The sequence below is a fragment of the Vulpes vulpes genome, chromosome X (assembly GCF_048418805.1).
Source record: "Vulpes vulpes isolate BD-2025 chromosome X, VulVul3, whole genome shotgun sequence".
Lineage (NCBI taxonomy): Eukaryota > Metazoa > Chordata > Mammalia > Carnivora > Canidae > Vulpes > Vulpes vulpes.
In genome coordinates this window covers 32958855-32982063 of record NC_132796.1, presented here as the reverse complement: position 1 = coordinate 32982063, position 23209 = coordinate 32958855, and the positions used below count along the sequence as shown (strand labels likewise).

Genomic DNA, 23209 nt, shown 5'->3' with positions numbered 1-23209 from the left:
AGATCCGTCCTGCAGGCAGCCTAGAAAGCCCATCCTGATGCCAGGCCACAGCACAGGGTGGAGGCTTCAGGCTGGTCCTGGTGTCCTTGGAGGTGGTGGAGAACAACTCAGGAAATGGGAAAATCTGATTGCAGAAAAGCACAACAGCTGGATTCCCAAGACTGGGAGCGAAGACAGAGAACTTTCTGTGCCTCGTTCTTGTGCATCAGCCCACCCTGGAAAGAGAACCCCAAGGCCCATTCCAAACTGCAGTGCAGCAGGCACCCAGCCCAGCCCTCGATTCATTCCCTTACAGAAGAGAAACAGAGAAGCTGTAGGACGGACGTCGGTGCCACAGAACCGCACAGCGAACTTCAAACCCCCTCTGTGTCCTTAAGGCGAACTGGGCAAGCTTCCAAGCATTGGTGTCTTCTTGGGTACAATGGGCATCATCGGACTGAGACGCGGTCCTGAGGGTCAGGTCGCGAACGTGGCGGGTAATAGCCGGCCGCACGGGCCACGGGGGCCCGACCGGTGGTCCCGTCACACAGGATGAGTCACGCGGCTCCCTGCGCAGATGACAGCGCGGGGGCCCGGGATCCGGGAGGCGGCGGGGCGCCGGCGTGTGTGCTGGGGTGAGCGGGGTGGGAGGGCAGGGAGACACTGGGGAGCAGGCGGTGCGCTCTCCTGCCCTGGGGGCCTGCCCCGCTTGCAGGAGAAGCGCTGGCACCGAGCAGGGCTGGGTCGCAGCCCCGGCCCGCGCCGCGTCCCGGGAGGCGGAGGAAGGCGGGCCGGCCCCGGCGGGCGGGAGGGAAGGGGGGCGGGAGGGACAGCGGCGAGAGGAGGAGTTTTCCAGCTCGGCTTCGCCCGCCCGCCCGCCCGCCGCGCAGCCCCTCGGCCCCGTCCGTCTCCTCCGCCCCCTGGAAGCGCCGAGCGGGAGCCGAGCCGAGCGAAGCGAGCGCCGCCGCGCCATGGGGAGCCCCGCACTCCGGGCCGCGCTGCTGTCGCCGCTGCTGCTGCTGCTGCTGCTGCCGCGGGTCCCGCCGAGCCGCGCCTCCCCAGGTAGGACCGGAGGCGGGGCAGCCTCCCCGGCGGGGCGCCCTTTGTCCGCCCGGGGCTCGGCTTCGGTGGCCCCCGGGAGGGGCTTGCGCGCGGTGGGCTCGCGTCTGGGCACCGCGAGGGGAGAGCCGGCGGTCAGCCCCCGGCTCCGCGCCCCCCGGGACCCGAGCGGACCCACGCTGGCGCCCGAGGCCACGGAGGGAAGTTGGGCGGCCGGCTGGTCTCTCGGCACCTGGAGTGGTGCCTGTCACCGGGCGGCGCGCGGCCGAGGCCCGGGGGGCCGCGGCTTGGCCTGGAAGGAGCCCCTACCCGCTCCCCTGGGGGTCCCGGGCCACCCCGGGGGCTGCCGGGCACGCGCCGCGGGACAGCGGCCCCCGTGGACGCCACGGGCGGGGCCTCTCCCGCATCCCCCCGACCCCCCCTGCTGGGGATTCCGAGAAAGTCTGCGCCTCCGGGAGAGAGGTGCCAGCTGACAGCGGTGACTTGGGGCAGGCGCTCGGTGACACACGCGCGGCAGTTAGGCGGGGGCGTGGCCTCCCACGGCGGGGGCGTGGCCTCTAGCATCTAAGGGGCCCCTGGCGTTTATTCGGGGCTCTCGCCGCCGCGTCGACAAAAGCTTTGGTGTTGACCTTTCAGAAGGCTCCAGCCAACTCCCTCATCTGGGAGTCTTGGGTTGGCAGAGAGCTTCAGGGGACCAGGGCAACACGGATGCGCCTTTGCCCCCCTAGAATGGAGAAGAAATCCAGGGGCGCGTTTTAACTTAGTGCTAATGGGAAAGTGGGGGACGTGGACTTTAGAGCGTGCAGACATTTGGCTCTGCGTTCAACAGTGTGGGCACTTCACAGCGGGGCTGTGCGGGGTGGACCTGCCAAGTCCTGCGTGAAGGACGGGGCGGCGGAGGGCTCCCAGGTAGTGTGCCCCGCAGCTGTAGGGCCGGCTGCTGGAAATACCCCGCACCTCCCCGCATGAATGCGGGAGGCAAACAAACGTGTAAAGTGATCAACAGGAACGTTTGTGTTTTGAGCAGACTCGTGCAAGTTTTAAGCTCTTTGGTAGGAACGGATTGAGGGCAAAGTAGAAAGGAGACTTCATCCTCAGCCCCGGCAAGTCCATGTCCACGCCCCCCACTCCCCTTTAGCCGAAGTTGGGTTAAAACAAACGTGGAGGGGAGGGGAAGGGGGGGCAGTACTGGCCAGGACAGGAGCAGGGAGAGGTTGCGAAGCTGGAGCAGCGAGCCGCTCACGCTGAGGTCCCAGGCATCTCTGGGCTGCCCGGACGTCTGCTGGAGCCTTTCTCAGCCAAAGGGCCTCTTCTCTTTTTCCGTCTCAAATCCCTCTGCTCTCCTTTGTCCCAGCATCTATCCATCTGTCGTGGACCTTGCTGCCAGGGCCCAGCCATCCACAGAAAAAACTGGTTTGCCACTTTGGGCTCTCCTCTCTGGCTTTGGGGAACCGCGCCTGGCTAACCCTGCCCGCCAGCAGGCTGCCCCCAGTTGGGCACCTCTCAGTGGGGTCTCTCTCGGGAAATGGGCTCTGCTGGGGATGTTGAACCTAAAGGAGGGGTTTTCAGTCCAAGCCAGAGGTTTGCCAAGGCTGGAGAGGGGAGACTCTGTGGGCCAGTGGGTCCCGAGGCAGATCACATCAGCTGAATTCACCCCAAGTGCTGGGTGACAGATGGCTTTGCACATCATTTCAGAGGCACTCCTTTAGCAAGTGCACATTATGTCTCCAGTAAGAGAGAAGGTGAGAGGCCTGGAATTGGGAACCTCTGAAAGAAGGATGTGGGGGTCAAGGGCCCCATCATTCCCACCACCGTAATATAACTGTCTGAGATTTAATAGCTAATCTGTCACAGAGTAAATCATTCCCACTCCTAGAAGGTCTCTGGAGTTCTTCCATCTTTGAATTTGATGCAGCTTTTCTGGCCATCTGATTCATTGTTTGCAGCCTAGCAAAGACACAGTGTCTGCAAAAATCCACAGGAAATGTATAGAAAGTTCTTAGCAAAGTTGTCTGTGTTTGATTGTGTTTGTATGCCTATAGCAGATGAGACTTTTTAGTCTGTTCTTTTTGTTTGTTTTTTTTTTCTGGGTGTAGCTGACATAACATGTTAGTTTCAGGTGTGTGACATAATGAGTTGCTATTTGTGTACATTGTGAAATGATCACCCCAAGAAGTCTAGTACCATCAGTCACCATATGCAGTTACAATTTTTTTTCTTGCAATGAAGACTTCTAAGATTCACTCTCGGAGTAACTGTGCTGTACATTTTTACATGCCTGTGGCTTATTTATTTTGTAACTGGAAGTTTGTACCTTTTGACCCCCTTTGCCCATTTTGCCCATTCCCTACTCCCCCCCCCCCCCAACGTTCGAACCACCAGTCTACTCTCTGAATCTATGAGCTTGGGGCTTTTTATTTTGTTTCTTAGCTTCTACATATAAGTAAGATCATATGGTGATTTTTTCTTTTCTATCTGACTTACTTCACTTAACATAATGCCTTCAAGGTTCCATGTTGTCCATTGCAAATGGCAAGATTCCATTCTTTTTTTGTGGCTGAATAGTATTGCCACACACACACACAGCACGTCTTCTTTATCCATTCATCTATCAGTGCACGCTTGGGTTGCTTCCATATCTTGGCTATTGCAAATAATGCTGCAGTGAACATGGGGATGCAGATATCTTTTTGAGTTACTGTTTTTGTTTTCTTCGGATAAATACCCAGAAGTGGAATGGACACCAGATCACACAGTATCTATTTTTTAATTTTTTGAGGCACCTCCATCCTGCCTTCCACAGTGGCTGCACCAGTTTGCATTCCCACCAACGCTGTGTGAGGGTTTCCTCATCTCCACATCCTGGCCAACGCTTGTTATTTCTTGTCTTTTTGATGATAGTTATTCTAACAGGTGTGAGGTAATAGCTCATTGTGGTTTTGATTTACATTTCCGTTTTTATTCTGTGCTTAAATGAACTCTTGGAACCTCATTTACACCTGAGAGTTTGGAGGTTCCCCCCACCTCATCATGCAAGCAAGGTTGAAGGTGGAGAATGAGCGTGGTGGGCACTAAGAAAGGCTTCGTGAATCTTATGCCTGGAGAGAACTGGTGAGCTAGCAGGGTTTCACCAGTCAGGAAAACCGAGTGAGGTTTGCACAAAGCCCAACCAGACCACACCAGCCAAAGCAGTCCAACCGCCTTTGCAGATAAGTATTAGGAACTGAACACCTGGCTCAGGATATACAATTAAAGTCTCTCCAGGAGCAGGCTAAGCTAGAAATTTCGATTTGGAGTTATAACATGTAAGGAGCTGAAAAAAAAAATGCCTCTTCATTAAAAAGGGGGGAAGAAAAGAGGGGGAATGCTGGGGAGAGCAGGACATTTTCTTCTAGCATTTTCTTCACCGAGAACATGTGCAGTCCAGTATGTTGGGGTTACTGCTTCTCATTTCACAGATTTGTGAGCTGAAAGAGACACCAGAAACCATCCTTCAAGCATTGTCTTCATACCTTCCCACCTCATCAGTCTTCGCACCACCATTGAAATATAGCCCCTCTCTTTTCAATGATTACTAGAACATTCTTGCTTGCTAGAACATTCTTCCCGCATTCTGACCCATTCTACTTTCTCTGGCCAGATACTGGTCTTTTAAGTACAACTCTACTTTCATCACGTTACTGTCCTACTCAAAAACCTAGAGCGGCAGCTCCCTGTCCTCTCTTATGTTAACTAGAAAGTTCTCAGCTGTTTTCAGGGGACTGCACCATTGCTTCCAGCCTCAATTTTCAGCCTTTCTCTCCTGGTTTCCTAAAATGTGGGAAAGAGACTCCCTGTTTTTTGCAGAGCTTGAGTCACATTTTCCCTCTTCTTGGCGATTACTGCTTCCTGCCCCTGGAATTCGCCCCTGCCCTGCCTGGCCCTCCGCCCCCTACCCCAGCCACCTGTCTGCCCAAATTCTCTCCATCCTCCAACGACACCCTCTCTTGGATGAAACTTTTCCTTGATTCCTCAAATGGGAAGCTTCTTCTGCCTTCCCTTAAACACCCATGGCTCTTCATGTTTTTCTTGTGCCATTGATGACACATGCCGGACGGTCCAATACTGTATGCACGCCTGTATACTTCAAGATTCTGTGCTCTTGAAGGCCGGCGCTGCGGTGTCTTCACCTTCTTTCTGTTTCTCATGGTGCCTGGCCGAGCACCTTGAGCCAAGTGGGCATTTGTGCTGATCAAATTAATAGCCCTCGAATTTGGCTGATGGGCCACTGGACAGAAAGGAGGTGAGAAATGCGCATAGGTAACCAGGGCTTTGTGCCACCATGAATCTCCATGCGTGGGCACTGTGGCTCGCTGGCTGTAGAGGTTGCTTTTTAGATCCGCGAACACCCTCTGTTTAAGCAATAACCTTCTCTGTTGGGGGCTGTAAGGCGAGAGACGTACTGCAGCCACAAGCTGGAGCGTACATTTATTATTTTTGTTGGCCACTTTGCTACAGCCCCTTCCAAAGCGGTTGAATGGCTTCCTTAGTGAACGCAAATATGTGCACTACATCAATTCCCCTTTCAGAGAACGCGGCTAAAATGGGTAATTGAAAGTGAAGATTGAGTTTAAACAGAAGAAGGTTTCCTTTTGCCAGGCTATAGCATAGTATGAGCTTGTGGCAGCCAAGTTATGATGAATCCCCAGGTTAAAGATTCACTTCCAGCATAGCAGGGTGAATGAGCTCCAGTTCCTGGGGAGTTTCCCGAGCCAGCCCCTTCGGTTCGGTTGGCCATTGTGTGAGTTCTCGACTGTCAGCTTTTATGGGGCATTGTGTATGGGAGCCTTTTAAGCCTATACTTTTCTCTTGGATATTTGAATGTGGTTTGGGAATAGATTCCATTTCTGCCTTTTCTGATGACAACTGGGCTCTACCCAGAGACTTTTTCAAGCAGACACCAAATGATGAGGTGCTTGGGACAACGGGGTGAAGAAGGTGGGGAATTCCTTCTGGCAGTACTTCCTATCTTACAGGGATGTAGACACCAGCTTCTCTGGGTGGGTAAATGTAGCAGAGGCCGGTGGACAGGCCCTGGGAGCACAGAGAGCAGCCATGCAGGAGCACCGGGCTTGGATACTAAAGAATGATGTTGATGGGTGGCTGATGCCCATGACAGCAGCTCTGCAGGCCCAAGGAAGGCTAACAAAGGGGGCCTGTGCGCTACTCTAAGAACATCTGGAGATTGGGAATCAAAGTCTACATGGGTGTTCTTTTTCTGGGGAGAAGGCTCTTATCCCAATTCCGAACCACTACTCACTAGATCATCTTCATGAATTTCGAGAGCGAGCTGCCCTTCACAGGCAAAAACATCTACATACAAAGTAAGATGAAATTGCCAGGCTTGGAAAACTGTGATTGAACCAGTGAGCAGGTGATCTTTGGGGTTGCAGACAGTGAGTGGTACAATGTCTCCTTCTCCTCGCTTAAAAAGCAACACCCAACAAAGTAGGCATAATCATAGATTGTAATTGATTGTCTTTGGGCCTGGGCCAGCAACTTGTTGTACCCCTCACTTAGCACAGTGTCTGCCACCGGAGGGACGATCTTCAGCCAATTTTTGTGGATTAATTAACTGCCTAAACTAATTGTGACAGAGAACAAGCATTCTGTTTCAAATACTCCTGCAGGATTTAACTGGAATTTCCAAGATGTTAATTCAAGAGTAAGGAATGCCAGACAGCAAAATGTCAGCGGAAATTGGCGCTGCTCTGAAGAAGAGACCCATCCCGACAGGTGACGGGTCAGGGCCTACTTCATTGATGAGGCTCTTGGATTTCATATCCCCCTGGGACATGATACTAGGAGACTTCGAAACTCCCGGGAGTTCCCAGGGCAGGATTTTCAGATCACAGTTTAAGGTTAAAGCTTGAGCAAGAGAAAAGTCATTGGTAGCATTGCAAAGCTCCCAAGTTTTCCATATGGTAATTGGTTTCACCTGGATCTTACGGTTTGCATGGCGCACTCGACTCCGAAACCTCTAGAGTGCTCATTCCTGAGCTGCATGATTCACTCACCCGTAATCCTTAGCTCATACTGGAGGCCGCTTTATGCATTGTTCTCCAGGGAGAAGATAAATGGGTTTGGACCTAATGGCTTGGATTATCCCAGAGGTTTGGGGTTGTAAATTGAGTACACTGGTTTTAAAACGTTTTTTAATGAGTAATAGTCAGACAAATCCAAACATAGAGCTGGGGGCAGCCTTTCTGCCTTGGCCTTAAAATATCGTCCCGCTATTTCTTCTGCCCTGCTTTCACAGTGACCTGTAGTGCGATCGGTCACATGTACCAGCAGCTTGTTCGGTCTGCTGTCACTGGCTCTTCGCAGTGTCTGCCCAGTTAAGCCTAATGACCATCTGTCTCTCCAAAGCCGATTGCGCCCTGGGACCCTCTGACTGATGACTCTGGCCTGCCACTTACTGTGTGGGTGGTTGAGCTGAATGACCCTGCCAGATCCAGGGATCCAGGAATGTTCAAAAACACTGGCTAAATTAGGGCCACAGGGCAAAGATTGAGCCAAGGGTTGGCAGGCTCATTGTGGAGTGGTGAGGAAGTGGTGGCGTGGCCACGTCCCCCACCTTCTGAGACTCTGCCCCCAGATTGGCCTGATCCATAGAAGAACTCTGACAGATTTGCCACTGACTCAGCATTCGTCAGACAAAGGCTCCGACTCCTTTAAACATCCAGTGTTGAAATCCTGTTTCCACTTAGATTTTAATTTAGCTTTCCAAGGGGTGGAATCATATTGTTTCCCTATTAGTTGCTCATGGATCCGAGGCCTCCGGCCATGTGAGCAGATCCTGGAGTCTCTCGTTCATTTTGTGTCCTCCTGGTGGCTCTCAATGAGTGTGTGTGATGAGATCTAAGAGGGAGAACGCCTCTGGCCAGTCCTGACCCTGCTGGGTATCTCAGGCCCTATCTAGATTCCTGAGGAGTTTCCCTTCCACATACAGGCTCCCCTGTGTGGGTCACCTAATCTGTGGAACTGTGGAATACCCGACTTGGAGCACCCGAGACCTAACCCCTGTGTCTTAGTGATGAGCCTCCGAGGCTTGGTGAGTTGAAGAGGTTTGTCTGTGGTCACCTAGGGCTGTAGAAGCACAGCTGGGTTTAGAGCTAAGTGGTAGCTTCAGAATTCCCATCACTCTCCCCAGGCTTGTCCTGAATTCAGTTTTGAGTGGCCACTACGTGTTAGGCACTGTGCCAGGCCCGGAGAAGAGGGGCAGGCCAGGATCATTCCCACTGCGGGCACTCGCTGAACCCCTGTCTCGGTGTATTTCGGGCATCGTTGTGTCTCTCAGGACTTGGCTGCCGAGGGAGGCTCTCATGCCTGGGGCTGCTTGCATGTTCCTCAAGGGCTGTAAGCATCTGGGGTTGCTCCCTCTCTCCACCACTTGCTTTGGCTCCTCAACTGATATGTCATGACATTCTTAACAACTTTACTGAGATATAATTTGCATCCCATACTATTCACCCACTGAAACCAATACAGTGATTTGTAGTGTATTCACAGAACTGTGTATCCATCACCATGGTTTTATTTCATCTTATTTTATATTTTTAGATTTTGTTTATTTATTCATGAGAGACACACAGAGAGAGGCAGAGACATAGGCAGAGGGAGAAGCAGGCTCCCTATGGAGAGCCTGATGTGGGACTCAATCCCAGGACCCTGGGATTATGCCCTGAGCCAAAGGCAGACACTCAACCACTGAGCCACCCAGGCATCCCATCACCATGATTTTAGAACGTTTTCATTATCCCCCAAAAGAAACCCTTTGCCCCATAGCCGTCACTCCCTAACTCCGACCCCCAAGCTCTAGGCAACAATTCACTTGTTTCCGGTCTCTACACATTTGCCTATTCTTTACATTCCGTACAAATGGAATCATGCGATATTTGTCCTTTTGTGTCTGGCTTCTTTCACCGAGCATAATGCTTTCAAAGTTCATCCATGTTGAGGCAGGTATCACTACTTGATCCCTTTGTGTGGTTGAATTTTATTCCATTGCATGGGATAGACCACATTTTATCCATTCATCACTTGATGGACATTTGCGTTTCCACTTTTTGATTATTATGAGTAATGTAGCAAACATCCCCATAAGTTTCCATGTGGGCACAATGGTGTCATTTCTCTTGGATAGATACCTCGGCAGTTTTCCAAAGCCACTGCGCCTTTGTCCATTCCCACCGGCGGTGTGTGGCAGTTTCAGCCTCTCCACGTCCTCAGCAACTCTTGACATTATCTGTCATTTTGACGAAGTGGTATCATTTTATCCCAAGTCGGTAACAGCTTCCACTCAAGGCCTGAGTGAGAAAGCCGTGTCTGTTCTGCCAACTATGGTGGTGAGAGTCACCTAAGGCTGCCTGCCACCCTTTCGCTGCTGGCTGCTGGTCATCGGGCACCCTTGGGCCCAAATCAGAAAGAAAATGAGAGCTAAGTGCCGTGTGTGGGTACGTGGGCACCGAGCTTGGTTAGAAGACAGACTTCGGGCTGATTAGGAAAAGGATAGAGGCAGACCCAAGGCTCAGGATTGAAGAGTGATGGTCAGGATGATTTGAGACCCTGCCTGCTCTTTTTTTTTTAAAGGTTTTATTTATTTATTCAAGAGACAGACAGACAGACAGACAGGCAGAGGAGCCCGACGTGGGACTCGATCCCGGGTCTCCAGGATCACGCCCTGGGCTGCAGGGGGCACTGAACCGCTGGCCCCCCCCGGGCTGCCCCCGGCCTGCTCTTTCGGTGGGTAGGACGGTGGCGGGAATTCCCCGAACAACCTGATGCCTGGCCGTCCTGGGCGTCAGTGGCTCGCCCCAGTGGAACCCGCCATAGCCTTTCGGAGCTTGTGGCTGTTTCAGAGGAGAACAGAACCAACCAAAAGAGCGTGCTGGCTCACCCGGGCCGCACCCTGGCACGCGCGGATCCTTGGATCCCCTGGGAGCGGGTCAGACGTGGGGCGCCGGGTGTTATGTGCAACTGATGGATTCTTGAGAACTACGTCGAGAAATAATGCTGTACTGTATGTCGGCAAATGCAATTCAAAAAAGAAAGAAGGAAGGAAGGAAGAAAGAAAGAAAGAAAGAAAGAAAGAAAGAAAGAAAGAAAGAGAAAGAGGAATGCAGAAGCTCAGGCCCTGTCCGAGACCTACCCAAGCAGCGCTCACATGTTAAGAAGATCCCCCCACCCACCAATCCTTCTCCACAGTGAAATTTCAGAAGTACTGGTGTGATGAATGACTTCAGCGCCTTTGCCAAGAGCAGGCGGCGTGCCTGTTCCCATCTGCCACACAGTCGCCCCCTCGCCTCCTCCCCCCTCTCCTCTGGGCTTTGCCTCCCTCCTGGTCCCTAGACTTCCTTTCCGCAGTTCCCGACATTCCTGAGATAAGCCTGCACAGCCTTTAGGTCTCTACTCGCTCTTCCAGCTCCAAAACAAACCCAGCCCCAAGGGGGAACCTGGACTCCATGTCCTTTGAAGTCCTCCAAGGCCTGACCTCCAAGCAGCAGCAGAGCCACCTTCAGTGAGTGGGGACAGGAGCCTCCCCTGGCTCTGCTCTGCCACTAAGTCGTCCCTTAGAAATAGCTTCAGCTTGTTAAGAAAGCCCTGCTGGGGCGGTCAGGGCCTCCCCTGCCTCTCCAGCCAGACCTTGTCTTGTGACTCAGAATTGCCACCGTGGGGATTACACATCTTTGTACTAGAAACTGAGGCCCCTGGGATGAGGGAGGGGGCAGCCCCGTGGCGGGCAACACCAGCAGGGAAGTCGGAAGAGCACATGCAGCCCCTCGCACTCTGCACCCCCAAGCCCCACGAATGGGGCAAGTCAGGGAGACCCAACTGGTAGCAGCAATAAAAAGGGAGCCTCCCGGGCACCTGGGGGGCTCAGTAGTTGAACATCTGCCTTTGGCTCAGGTCGCGATCCTGGAGTCCAGGCTCCCTGCAGATCGAATCCCAGGCTCCCTCTGCCTGTGTCTCTGCCTCTCTGTGTGTGTCTCCCATGAATAAATAAGTAAAATCTTAAAAAAAAAAAAAAAAGAAGGGCAGCCTCGACCTTTTCTGGGATGGGGATGAGGGGAGGGTGGGCTCTGTATTCTGCTTTGGCAGATCTTGTCTGATGACTAGGATCTAGGGCGGGGGTCTCCCAAGTAAGTCTGGGCAGGCCAGATATGGCCCACTGCCTGGTTTTGTATGACCAGTGAGTCAAGAATGGTTTTTAAGTTTTAAAATGGTTGGAGAAGTCAGAAGGAGAATATTTTCTAACGTGGGAAGATTTCATGAGATTCAGATATCTGTGTCACTGGCTCACGGCCATGCTCATCTGTTTGGGCACTGTCTGTGGCTGCTTGGTGATACCATGGCTGGGTTGAGTAGGGATGACACAGACCATGTGGCCTGCAAAGCCGGAGGTTATTTCTTATCCGGGCCTTTACAAAATGTCTGCCACCCCTAAACTGGGGCCTCACTACTCAAGGTATGGATAGAGTCCCAGTCTCATCTGGGAACTTGAGAGAATTCTAGAATCTCCAACCCCACCTCAGACCTGTGAAGTCAGAGCTAACCATCTAACAAACTCCTAGGGGAGTGGGGCTGCTTCTCGTTCACCGTGCGGCTCAGCTCAGGACTCGTGTTGGCCTTTGGTAGGGAGTCTTCTAAGAGATATGGGCCCGCATGCTGTAACTAGCCCCGTACCCTGTTACTGTCAGTTTACGTGACAGATAACTGGGTGTCTCAGGATATGCCTTCGAGGCTTGGTAACCTCTCAGACCCTCTAGAAGCTAGGACCTTGTTTACTCTTGCCAATTCTTGGCCGGGCCTGATATCCTAATTCAAAGCTGGAGGCCGACTGGCCTCTGCTACCTGCTGACAGGCTCTCTTGATGGTGCGTGGACTTCTGGGCATCTTTCCAGATCTGCTGCCCTGCCAGGACCTTGCTGTGTGGTCCGGCCTGCGACTCTCCCAGCCCCTTACCTTGGTGCCGAGGGCTTGACTTGCACATCTGTCTTTGGCCGGATGCTGTTCTTTTAGGAGCCTGTAATCTTTGTGCTGGTCAGGACCATCCCTAACAGAACATTTCTGAAAGTGGCTTCCTTGCAGCACTGCTTCTCAGGGAGGGCCATAGAGATTGTAGGGGCAGCAGAATGTGTGGTAGTTGGGAAATGCGGGGTTAAGTAGGTTTCTTTCTTGCGGGTCTGTTCAGGGTCATTGATATGTTAATGACCTTGTTACCCTCTGGGAGAGGACCCAGGAGGCTTGGGGGAGAGCACAGATCAGCAGGGGCAGCCCCACCACGGAGAACTTCTTAGATATGTGAATTCTTAGGCGGCACCCAGAGCTACTGAACCTGGACGTGAGGGAAGGTGGGCCCAGCAATCTGTGTTTTATCCAAACTTCCAGGTGATCCCGGTGCTTGCACAAGTGCCAGAGCCACCGGTATGGTCATTTCCAAATTGTTTTCTCAGAGCATCTCATTCGACTAGTGTTTCACATTTGGTTTTGTGCTTTTTATTTTTTTAATTGAAGTACAATTAACATACAGTGTTATATTAGTTACCTGTGTACAACATAATGGTTCAACAATTCTAGACATGACTCTGTGCTCTCCATGGTAAGTGTAGTCACCCTCTGCCACCAATGTTAATATGACATTATCGACTGTATTCCCTATACTTTTCATCTCTGTGACTTAATTATTTTATAACTGGAAGTTTTGGCCTTTTCATCCCCTTCACCGGTTTCACTCATCCCCCGCACCCCTTGCCCTCTGGCAGCCACCAGCTTGTTCTCTCTAGTTAAGAGTCTGTTCAGGTAGCCTTTTGTTTGTTCATTTATTTTGTTTTTTAGATTCCAAATGTAAGTGAACTCATATGGTATTTCTGTTTCTCTGTCTTCCTTTATTTAGCATAGTATCCTGTAGGTCCATCCATGTTGTCGCAAATGGCAAGAGCTCGCTCTTCTTTTATGGCTGAGTAGTATTCCAGTGTGTGTGTGTGTGTGTGTGTGTGTGTGTGTGTGTGTGAGTGTGTGTGTGACGTTGTCTTTATCCATTTGTCTATCCATGGACATGTGGGTTTCTTCCGTATCTTGGCTGTCCACAGTGCTCCTATAATCGTGGGGGGTGCACATATCTTTTCAAGTTAGTATTTTTGTTTTCTTTGGGTAAATATCCAGTAGTGGAATTACTGGATCATACAGTAGTTCTCTTTTTTACTTTTTTTAAGGAACCTCCATACTGTTTTTCACAGTGGCTGCACCAGTTTGCGTTACCGCCAATAGTGCACTAGGGTTCTTTTTTCTCCACATCCTCACCAACACTTGTTACTTGTTTTCTTTTTGATTCTAGTCATCCTGACAGGTGTGAAGTGGTATCTCACTGCAGTGTTGATTTGCATTTACCTGATGATGAGTTATGTTGAGCATCTTTTCATGTGTGTTGGCCATGCGTATGTCTTCTTTGGAAAAATGTCTCAAGGCCTCTGCCCATGTTCATCAGATTATAATTTTTTTGTACGTGTGTGTGTTGAGTTGTATAAGTTCTTTTTTAAAGATTTTATTTATTTATTTATTCATGATAGACATAGAGAGAGGCAGAGACACAGGCAGAGGGAGAAGCAGGCTCCACGCAGGGAGCCCGACACAGGACTCGATCCCGGGACCCCAGGATCGCGCCCTGGGCCAAAGGCAGGCGCTAAACCGCTGAACCACCCTGGGATCCCTGAGTTGTATAGTTTTTTTTATGTATCTTTGGATATTAACCCCTTATTGGATATGTCATTTGCAAATATCTTCTCCCAATCAGTAGGCTGACTTTTCGTTTTGTTGATTGTTTCTTCCCTGCTCAGAAGCTTTTTATTTTGATGTAGTCTCAATAGTTTATTTTTGGTTTTGTTTCCCTTGCCTCAGGACACATGTCTAGAAAGAAGTTGCTACAGCTGATGTCAAGTTACTGCTGCTTGTGTTCTTATCTAAGATTCTTGTGGTTTCAGGTTTCGCATTTAGGTCTTCCATCCATTTTGCGTTTATTTTTCTGTATGGTGTTAGAAAGTAGTCCTGTTTAGTTCTTTTGCATGTAGCTGACCAGTTTTCCCAGCACCATTTATTGAAGAGACTGTCTTTTCCCTGTTGTATATCCTTCCCTCCATTGTCATAGATTAATTGACCATAGAAGTGTGGGTTTATTTCTGGGGTCTCTGTTTTGTTCCATTGATCTATGGGTCTGTTTTTGTGCCACTACCATATGATTACTACAGCCTTATAGTATATCTTGAAATTTGGGATTGTGATACCTGCAGCTTTGTTCTTTTTCAAGATTGCTTTAACTATTCGGGGTCTTTCATTGTTCCATACTGATTTCAGGATTGTTTCTTCTAGCTCCGTGAAAAATGCTCTTGGTGTTTTGATAGGGATTGCATTGAATCTGTAGATCAATTTGGGTAACATGGATATTTTAACAATATTAATGATTCCAACTCATGAGCCGGAATATTTTTTCATTTGTTTGTGTCATCACATTTGTTGTTTTTAAAGGGAAATATGTTTTTGGTTCCAGGACAGGACGTCTGAGAAGATGACAATGAATTTCCTGAAGCTGGTCGCAGTGACCACTGCAAGCTCATAGGGGGAAAAAAACCCCAAAACTTTGGGTAGCATCATCTGTCCCACATCTGTCTCACTAAGCAGTTGTATGCATACTTGGTTAAAAGAAGTTTCTTCCAGTTGAAAGCCACCAATTTTGGGCTGGTGCAAACATGTGTTCTTTAAAACGTGCTTTTCTGTATTAAAATACGAAGAAAGCTGGGAACAGCCCTTGAGATATATTTCTCTCCTCCTCTGCACACTGCCCCTTTCAGGATACTCTTTTTTTCCCCCTTCTGAAAAATTTCCTCATGCAAATCCCACCCCATCTTTCCAGACCAGTCAAGTCCAACTGGCTTTTGCTGGTGTCCTTGCCCACAGTGAGTGACCCTTCTCTCCATGGGAATGGCCAGGGCAGCATTCAGACCTGAGGGGAAGGCCTCTCCCCAGGCAGCGCCTCTTTATTCATTCTTAACACTCAGCTACTGGCCTCACCTTCCAGAGCTTTCTCTTTTGCCATTCACTGTGAGGGCCAGTGGTGTCACAACCTTGGGCCTGCAGATGGATACTTTTCATTCTTTGCTGTCAGAGAGTTTGTACATGTTGTGTTGTCTTTTAGTTGGAAAATGCCAGTGACACCGAGGCTGGAAGGGGAGGGGAGAGGAACCACCAAGTTCTCTGGTCTGGACCTTTGCTCTTCAATTATATGGAGGTGAGGCCTCAAGAGCACAAGGGCTGATGTGGAGGGGTGGGTCCTTGATGTGGATTTACTTTCTGAACAGAATTGTAACGAAGCAGAATCACCTCACTGCCAGGTGACAGAGGCAGTCTGATGGCCCCCAAATGTGAACCTCAGTTGGCTGAGGCAAAGAGTATCTTAGTGGTTCTCCAGACTAGGATGAGCGTCTCTCACGCTTGCCAGGCCACTCTGATGCCACGTGACCTCAGCCTGCGCCTCAATCTGGGGCCTTCTGCCCAAGGCCTTGCCACAGCCTTCTTCCCTTCTTGGATTTTGAGTGTGTTGCACTTGACCTCTGAGGAGGATCACCAAGCCTTTTGGGGACCATATACTACTGCTTTGGGGCCACTGTGTGGTTTTACTTTCAAGGCTAGACCTTCTTGCCCATATGTGTTAAATGTGCGCAGTCAGCCTCCAGGGCCTTGGGGTGCCCCTTGGTGGGCACAGGAGCTGCCATTTGTTGAGGGCCTCTGCTTTGGGCTGACCTCAGAATCAGGCACGTGACTTTTCCCTGTTTATCCTCTCTTCCAACGTTAGGTGAGGGACAGGGCCCCACTTTGGCTCTTTTTTTAAAAAAGATTTTATTTACTTACTCATGAGAGACACAGAGAGAGAGGCAGAGACATAGGCAGAGGGAGAAGCAGGTTCTTCATGTGGAGGATGCAAGATTCGATCCCAGGACTCTGGGATCACACCCTGAGCTGAAGGCAGATCCTCAGCCACTGAGCCACTCATGTGCCCTGGCTCTTTATAATATTAAACAATAGAAGGAGAATAAACTGACCAAAATATATTATTTTTCCCTTGAACAAGAGTGATGCCTTCATTTATAAAGCTGTCCCTTCAAGTTGTTTTTTGTCAGCTGTGTAAAATATGACCACAGCTATTTTTTTTAAAGATCTCCTTTATTTATTCATGAGAGACACAGAGAGAGAGAGGCAGAGACACAGGCAGAGGGAGAAGCAGGCTCCCTGCGAGGAGCCCGATGTGGGACTCGATCCCAGGTCTCCGGGTTCACACACGCCCTGAGCCAAAGGCAGGCGCTCAACCGCTGAGCCACCCAGGGGTCCCTATGACCACAGTTAACACTTCACAACCCACATGCTGTCTTACGTGTCCTTGCTCATGAAAGGTGGAATGCCTGGGCACCGTGGGTGCCGTGGACTCCCCTAAACATCTCCCTTTGGGGTTTCATGTGGAAGACTTTGACTACAAGAAGGAATATTCTCTCAGGTGAAGCAGCTGTAGCAGCATGGCTGTCTCTGCGAGCTCCTGTCGGGCAGGGATCACCAGCACCCCCCCCCCACCACTTGTACTTTTTTTTCTGGAGGACATAAAGTTAGAATGGATATTTAAGAGTAGCCTTAGTGGGGAAAGAAGTTACATAAGGCGGGCATTTGGGTGCAAGAGAGGGAGGAAGAGTCCTAGGTAGGATGGAGCCCCAGTTGCCCACAGCAGCCCGGCCAAGGGTACACTTACTGCCTTTCTCCCTTCCCTCCCCTCCCCCTTCCCTTTGTTCCCCCCACTTCCCTTCTCCCCCTTCCTTCCCATCCTCCCTTACCCTAGCCGTCTTCCCCTAGCCCATTATGCGGAACCCTGGAATCTCCTCCCAGATAAGCTATTTGCACCTTATCTTAGAGCCGGCTTTTGGGGAAACTCCCACCATATCGAAGCTGCAACTTAAGCCAAGATTTTAGGTTCTGATTCAAAGTGCTCTGTACTGCTGAATTCATTCCTGCTGAACAGAACCATCCAGGTCAAAAAGTGAACCCATAAGGCAGACCTCCGTGAGAGGCTTGGGGAGCGGTCAGTCATCTGTTGTTGTGAGAAACTATCCTGAACCTCAGTGTCTCAAAACAACCCACCACCGCTCATGTGCTTCTGATTCTGCACTCTGGGCCGGGCTTAGTGGGGCTGGCTCATCTCTGCTCCACATGCTGGTGGCTGGGGCAGCTCACGTGGGGCTGGAGGACCCAAGATGGCTCCACTCACAGGCCTGGCACTTCCTCTGGGATGACTGGAATGGCCAAGATGGCCAGGCCTCCCTTTCTACCTTGCCACAGTCTCCTATTCTCTACATCTCCTCTGTCTCTCCATGCTGCCTTCCTCCCCAGCAGAGAAAATGGACTTCCTTCCACGCACATAGCTTCTCAAGGGACGAAAGCCAGAGCTGCCGAGACTCTTAAGGCCCAGGCACAGAACTGTCATGGCCTCACTCTTGTCACATTCTACTTGTTAAAGTAGATCATGAAGCAGGCTGAGGTGAAGGTGGTGAGAGTGGAGAGACTCCACTTCTTGAAAAGGGAAGGGTGGTATCATGTGCAGGGTTGGGGGGGATTGGTGGTGGCCACTTGCAAGCAGTCCACGGTGGGTGTGGTTTGGAAGAGCATATTGGAGATGTGAGTTTAACTTCCCAGGGTGTTTGCCGGGTGCCTTCTGACTAAATGCTGGATCCCAGGTTAGCTCTCTGGGTGTTAGCCTATTTAGCTACAGGCTGTGGCATGCCCCGATTCACTGCAAGTACATGGAAGTGAATAAATCTGTGTCCTGGGAATATCCAAGGTTCGTGTGCCAGTGCTTACTGATACTAGCACCACCCCCATCCTTTGCTCCCCCAGACTTCTCTCATTTTCATCAATGGCAAAGACTTAAAGGTAACTCCAATAGATCATAGATGTAACTATAAAACCTGTAACTGTAAAACTTGGTGATAATATGGGAGAAAAATCTTTATGAGCTTGAGTTAGATCAGATTTCCTTAGATATGACACCAAAAGCATGCTCTATAAAAGATAAAAAAGTACTTCATCCAAATTTGAATTTTCTGTTTTTCAAAAGACACAGTTAAGAGAATGAAGGGAGGGGCACCTGGGTGGCTCAGCCAGTTGAGCGTCTGCCTTCAGCTCAGTTCATGATCTTGGGATCCTGAGATCAAGCCCCACATTGGGCTCTCCAGGGAGCCCACTTCTCCTTTTGCCTCCCCCTCTGCTACTCCCCTTGTTTGTGCACACTCTGTCTCTGTCAAATAAATAAAATCTTTTAAAAATAAAAAAAAGAGAATGAAGAGATAAACCACAGACTGGAAAAAGTATTTACAAATGCCGTATCATCCTGATAAAGCACTTTCATCCAAAATATATAAAGAGCTCTCTAAACCCAAATAATAAGAAAGCATGTAGTCCAATTTAAAGAGTAGGCAAAAAAATTTTTTAAGATTTATTTATTTGAAAGAGAGAGAGCATGAACAGGAGTGGACAGAGGGAAAGGGAGAGAGAATCTCAAGCAGACCCCACACCAAACACAGAGCCCGACGTGGGCCTAGATCCTACCACCCGAGCTGAAACCAAGAATCGATCACTTAACTGACTGGGCCACCCAGGCACCCCATGAGAAGGCAAAATATTTTAACAGAAACTTCACCAGAGAAGGTATGCTCGATGTCATTACCCACCTACCAGTTGGATGAACTTGGCCAACTTCTGCTTTCATCTGCTAAATGTGAACAATGGCACCTGCTCCTGTAGGGAAGTGATTTGTAATGTCCTGTGCAGATATAAGGTATGGTTACAACTCCCAAAAAGCAACTTGCACACATTTTTGTTCTTGGAGAGGGCTGACTAGCCATTTCTTTCTCTCCCTCATTGGATTTTATGTGACAGACACCCACAAATTGCTGGCTATGACTGCTAGGTAACCACTGGCCACCAGCAATTTGAGGCTGATCATTTACTGTAAGCTCAAGTGGACGTGGGTGCCTCCCACCATGCTTTTCCAAACCAGTCTGGTTTTTAGGGCTCCCTAAAAAAATCTCCCACTGTCTACTTCTTCTGCCCTCAAGTGTCCTAATGTCCTTTCATTTCAAGGAACTTGCATCATGTGTGCTCTGTAACAAAGGGCTTTAGTGTTTCTTGGTACTATCAATACCTAAGAGATTTACCTTGGCCTTGATTTTTTTTTCTTTGAATTCATTTGTAATCACTGATGAAGTTTGAGATGTATTATTTTATATTCTTATATATTATTGTTTTCTAGGACCTAATGTTAAACTCAATGCTGAATGCTTAGTAAGGACACTGATTATGTGAAGAGTAAGTCACAGAGCATTTTCCATCTAGTGTCTAAATTTGGAAAAAGAAGCCTGGATGAACAGCTGCAGTATCCCAAATCATTTTCCATTTCTGTGAATCCCAAAGGCCCCTCTTCATGCATTTAAAATTCATGGAATTCCTGAAATTAAAAAAAAAATACTGTGAGAGAAACACACAGGGCTGTGTTGTTTTTTTTTTTAACAGCTTTATTGAGATATACTTGACACAATAAATTCCACTGAACTGCCTTTGTGCCTTTTCAAAATTAATTGGCAAATTAATTGCTTTCTGCAGGTCTGTTTCTGTGTTCTTTGTTTTCATCCATTGATCTACATGTCTTTCCATTTGCCACATTATTTTGATTACTGTAGTTTTGTAAATAGTCTTAAAATTGGGTAGTGTGCTTCCTCAAACTTGATTCTTTTCCAATGTTGTCCTGGCTATAAACTCCATATAAATTTTAGAATCATCTTGCCAATATCTATCAACAAAGCTTGCTGGAATTCTGACTGGAATGCTGTTAAGTCTATCAGTCTAGGGAGAATTAACATCTATCTTTCTGATTTTGAATTTTCCAATCTACAGACACAGTATATCTCTCCATTTATGTAAGTCATTTTTTATTTCTTTCGTCAACATTTTGGAGTTTTCAGGATACAGATTGGGTACGTGTTTTTTGTTAGATTTATTTTTTGTTAGTATTTCATTTCCTGGAGCCATTGGAAATGTTTTTTTTTTTTTAATCACTCTCTAATGATTCCTTTGCTAGCAGATAGAAATACAAGTGATTTTTGTGTTTTTTTTTTAAGTTGCAGTGTAATGAACATACAGTTAGTTTCAGGTGCACAATATGATCCAGCAATTTCATACATTACTCAGTACTCCTCACAAGTGTGCTCTTGATCCCCTTCACCTATTTCATCTATTCCTCCACCCACCTCCCCTCTGATAACCACCAGTTTGTTCTCTATAGTTAAGAGTCTGTTTGTTGTTTCATTTTTTCTTCGTTTGATTGTTTCTCAAATTCCACATACAAGTGAAATTGAGTTTTCTGTTTTGACTGTATCTTGAAACGTTGCTAACCTCCGGAGATATTTCATCGATTATTTAGGACTTTCTACATAGATAATAATGTCATCTGTGAAGAAGGACGAGTGTACCTTTTCCTTTCCAATCTGCATGTCTTTCTTTTCTTTTCTTTTCTTATCATAATGCATTGGCTAAGAGTACCAGCCTAATGTTGAATAAGACTGGTGAGGATGGAGGTCTTCATATTATTCCCAATCATCAGGGGAAAACATTCCATCTTTCACCATGAAGTATAATGTTAATTGTAAGCTTTTTATACATCCTCTTCATCAGGTTGAGAAAGTTCCTTTCTCTTCCTAGTTAACTGTGAATTTTGGTCATAAATGGATGTTAAATTTTATCAGATGCTTTTTTGTGTCATTTGATATGATCATGTGAACTTTCTTTTTCAGTCTATTAGTGTGGCAGATTACATTGGTTTTTTATTGATTTATTTTTTATTTTATAAAGATTTTATTTATTTATTCATTAGAGACACACACAGAGAGGCAGAGACATAGGCAGAGGGAGAAGCAGACTCCCTGCGGGGACCCTGATGTGAGACTCCATCCTGGAAGCCTGGGATCACACCCTGAGCCAAAGGCAGACACCCAACTGTTGAGCCACCCAGGCGTCCCTATTGATTGACTTTTTAAATATCAAGCCAGCCTGAGGCACCTGAGTGGCTCAGTGGTTGAGCGTCTGCCTTAGGCTCAGGTCATGATCCTCGGGTCCTGGGATCAGGTTCCATATCAGGCTCCCCGCAGGGAGCCTGCTTCTCTCTCTGCCTGTGTGTCTCTGCCTCTCTGTCTGTGTCTCTCATGAATAAATAAATAAAATCTTTTTAAAAAGCCAGCCTTATATTCCCAAGATATATAACAGTTGATGTTATTTTTGTTTACGTATTGCCGACTTTTATCTAGTAATATTTCACTGGGGACTTTTGCACTTATGTTCATGACAGATATTGTCCTGTATTTTTATTTTCCTGTAATTTCTTTGTCTGGTTTTGGCATCAGAGTTAATGGTGGCTTCATAAAATGAATTGAGACATGTTCTCTCCACTTCTTTCTGGAAGACATTCTGTACAATTTGATGTTATACCTCCTTTAAATATTTGGTAGAATTCACCACTGAAATCATCTGGGCCTGGAGATTTTAACTACAGATTTAATTTCTTCAGTATTATGGAATTATTCAGATTACTGATTTCATCCTTGGGTGAGTTTTGGTAGTTTGTGTTTTGAGGAATTGGTCCACTTCATCTAAGTTGTTGAAATTATATGTAGAGTTGTATGTAGTGTCTGAAGTGATATTCCCTGCTCTGCTCCTGATATTAGTAACTTGTTTTCTTCTCTGTTTTTCTTTGTTGGTCTTGCAAGGGTTGTATCAATTATATGAATATTTTTAAAGAACCAGATTTTGAATTGATTGATTTTTTTTCTGTTATGTTCTTTACTGTGTTGTTGCATTGATTTCTGCTTTTACATTTATTATTTCCTTCTTGCTTTGGTTTTATTTTCTTTTTATCTAATTTGTTAAAGTGGAAGCTTAGGTTATTGTTTTGAGACTTTTCCTCTTTCCTCTTTAGGCCTGAGACTTTTCCTCTTTCCTTTTAAAGGCCTCTTTTTTAAAGATTTATTTATTTGAGAGAGACAGGGGGAAGGGGCAGAGGGAGGAGAGAGAAAAATCTCAGGTTGACTTCCTGAGGTCAGAGCCTGACATGGGGCTTGATCCCATGACCCCAAGATCCTGATCTGAGCTGAAACCAAGAATCAGACGTTCAACCAACTGAGTCACCTGGGTGCTCTGTTTTCCTAATAGAAGCATCCGATGCTATGAATTTCCCTCTTAAGTACTGCTTTAACTGCATCCCACTGCACTCTTTCTCTTTTCCTTCTTGAACTCTGTTGCCTTCAATGTTGCACCTTTTGGTTTTGTCCTATAAGTCTCTGACAACAGAGAAGAAAAATTGAAAAAATATACCAAGCAAAGGGATGATGGGGAAGGAGAAAAAGCCATAGGTGATCTCCCTACCCTTCTGAGACCACAGCTTCTCCAGTCAGAGAGAAAGTCTCTCCTTACTCAGAGTTGTAGGACCCTGCAGACCCCTGTTGCGTGCTATCACTCCTGCCTGTTGCCACCACAGGGTTACCGCAGTCTTAGAACACAAGAGAAAAAGGAAAACCAACAAAAGAAATCTGGAAGATTTGGAATACTGGGGTGGCTCAGCAGTTGAGTGTCTGCCTTTGGCTTAGATCAGGCTCCTGGGATTGAGCCCCGCATCAGGCTCCCCTTCGGGAGCCTGTTTCTCCCCCTGCCTATGTCTCTGCCTTTCTCTCTGTGTCTCTCATGAATAAATACATAAAATCTTTAAAAAAAAAACTGGAGGATTTTCCCCTCTCTTTGAATATTAGGAGTATCCTTTCTTCCTCCTTGAGCCAGAGCCAGAAGGCTTCTTCTGGAACTCTCTCTCTGCATCCAGTGCCCATTTCTGTGTTTGGCCTGACCTGAGTTCAGCCCAGGGGAAAGTCACCACTGATCCGATGGTACTTCAGATTCTGTCTTCTTCTCCAGTCGGCCTGCTAATGTTTGCTTTTCAGAGCCCTCAAAGAGCTGGGCGGTGTACTCTGTTTGGGTTTGTTAGTTGTATTCTGTAGAAAAGCCA

At 48.1% G+C, this 23209-nt stretch overlaps 1 protein-coding gene across 2 annotated transcripts in view; it reads left to right on the top strand.

Annotated features, from left to right (window-relative positions):
* Nucleotides 1–794: 794 nt before the first annotated feature.
* SRPX (sushi repeat containing protein X-linked) overlaps nucleotides 795–23209 on the top strand; it is a 111116-nt gene continuing 88701 nt past the window's right edge. The window contains exon 1 of one of the 2 annotated variants that reach the window (XM_072744568.1): nucleotides 795–1041. In XM_072744568.1, coding sequence (XP_072600669.1) covers nucleotides 951–1041 — 91 coding nt within the window. In that variant the 5' untranslated portion in view covers nucleotides 795–950. The remainder of the gene's footprint in view (nucleotides 1042–23209) is intronic. The other variant, XM_072744567.1, reaches the window with a different exon arrangement.